At 29.6% G+C, this 2,125-nt stretch overlaps 1 protein-coding gene across 1 annotated transcript in view; it reads left to right on the top strand.

Annotated features, from left to right (window-relative positions):
- LOC108752919 (inactive dipeptidyl peptidase 10) overlaps nucleotides 1-2,125 on the top strand; it is an 11,410-nt gene that overhangs the window by 2,718 nt on the left and 6,567 nt on the right. Inside the window, exons 3-8 of the mRNA XM_018494140.1 lie at nucleotides 159-305; nucleotides 401-528; nucleotides 603-814; nucleotides 1,040-1,203; nucleotides 1,326-1,429; nucleotides 1,804-1,924. Of these exons, the coding sequence (XP_018349642.1) occupies nucleotides 159-305; nucleotides 401-528; nucleotides 603-814; nucleotides 1,040-1,203; nucleotides 1,326-1,429; nucleotides 1,804-1,924 (876 nt within the window). The remainder of the gene's footprint in view (nucleotides 1-158; nucleotides 306-400; nucleotides 529-602; nucleotides 815-1,039; nucleotides 1,204-1,325; nucleotides 1,430-1,803; nucleotides 1,925-2,125) is intronic.

The raw sequence follows: 2,125 nt of genomic DNA, 5'->3' as shown, positions 1-2,125 counted from the left end.
CTCTCTCTTTCTTACGCGTACCTGTAGTATATATATATATATATATATATTTGCAGGTATTAGAAGTGTGTTCAACATTTATCTTAATTAACGTTTCATATTTTCAAAAAATTATAGAATAAATAAAAACGGTTCAAAGATATTTTACTGTGTTTCAGGTACTCTCTGGCGAATTATCTCCTTTATTATTCAATGGATCCTGGGCGAGTAATCGCCACATTTGTTATCGAGATATTTGGGGTGGCATTTCTCTGTTAAATGTCTCGAGTATCGTATCACGTAGTTTAATGCCAAATGAGACATTCGTAAGTTTTTATCTAAAAAAATGTATCATAAAAATAAATTTAATATATTATTATCAGTTTACTGTTAAGACATGAACTAACATTTTTTTATGCAGAGACGATTGAATCCAGTAAAATTCTCTTTATCGCCGGATCATCAATTTTTGCTTCTTGCACAAAATGTGAAGAAACTATTTCGCCATTCATACTTAGCGCAATATATAGTTTATGATGTCAATTCACGGTCAGTGTAATTCATATGCACAAATAGCACATTGATTATTACAAATATAGAAATTTTTACGAATAATTTCACAGAGAGTGCGTAGCATTAACACCTTATCCTGAGAAAGAGAGTCATCCATATCTTCTATTAGCACAATGGACTCCACGTGGACATGGACTCGTCATGGTACAGGATTACGATATTTATTACACAACAAGTCCCACAAGCAATACTGCATATCGTGTAACGAACACTGCAGTGCCTGGTATATTATCCAATGGTGTACCAGATTGGTTATACGAAGGTAAGATACTTATCAATTTTTCCTAGAAGATACCTATCAACTTTTATATGATAGTCAACAACATATACTAACGGAAAAAAAAATAAAAAGATAAAGTATTATTAGGGTATCCATTTTCTTAAAATTCTCAATTAAAAAATTGGATTAGTCTTAAAAGGACAACATTGTCGATAGAGCGTTAATAAAATATAAATGAATTATTTATTGTTTAATTATTATTTATAGAGGAAATATTGCACAGTGCAGAGGCAATATGGATGTCGCCAGATGGCCATATGATGCTTTATGCCTCGTTCAATGATTCTCTTGTAGAAGAGATGCACATTTCATGGTTTGGAGAAGGAAACAAAGCTTTATATCCTGATATACGATCTCTACGGTATCCTAAGGTACACGATTAAATAAATTTTATAATATTTTAAATTAGAATTTTTGTATATATCATTTATGTTTTGTCAACAAGATAAAAGAAGAAAAGAACACTATATTTTAGAAGTGTTTTATTTACTAGCCAGGAACACCAAATCCTTCTGTACGATTGTATGTCGCTGATTTAGTTGAGCCGAAAAATATTCGTACGAAGATAGTGAAACCACCACCAGTCATCGAGCATACGTAAGTTTATTAATTTCATTCGGAATAAATATTCCTTATGTTACATGGTTTTATCATTTTGCAATTTAATACGCAAGTTACTCATTAATTATCAGTTTTAGAATATTAATAATTGTTTTAAAAAATTCATGATATATAAACACAAATATAGATGAAATACTAATTATTGTTCTCCGAATGTTAACCAAAGATAAAATAATAAATTATATTCATCAAGTCCTTTGTTGCTTCTCGAAATCGTAAATTTTTGACAAAAATTGAACTTATGTATAATTTTTGTCTTAAAAATTATCGTACAGTGTATGTGCATTTTATCTATCATTTATACATCATTGACATTATCTTTCAAAAGCGTTTCTGTCTTTTTTTGTCAGGGACCATTATTTCTCGACTGCTTCCTGGGTATCTCTGACAGAAGTCTGCATAACATGGTTGACACGCGTCCAAAATTTTTCAGTAATTACCATCTGTAAAAGTCCAATGTGGCACTGTCAGGTTAGTTGTTTTCTTCCAGCTAAGATACGTGCAATTAAATATAACTATCCATATCAAATATCTGTATATTGATGAATATCCATAATAATTTATGCATTCTCTTCAAATTTATATTTGACTTGTTTTCATTTTTTATATACTATATTTTCATTAGTATTTTCTAAGTTTTAAATTTTATGTCTCTTTGATAATCTTTTATTT

Source organism: Trachymyrmex septentrionalis, unplaced genomic scaffold, assembly GCF_001594115.1.
Source record: "Trachymyrmex septentrionalis isolate Tsep2-gDNA-1 unplaced genomic scaffold, Tsep1.0 scaffold112, whole genome shotgun sequence".
Lineage (NCBI taxonomy): Eukaryota > Metazoa > Arthropoda > Insecta > Hymenoptera > Formicidae > Trachymyrmex > Trachymyrmex septentrionalis.
The sequence above is the reverse complement of the archived record's forward strand: the minus strand, read 5'-3'. Positions and strand labels throughout refer to the sequence as shown.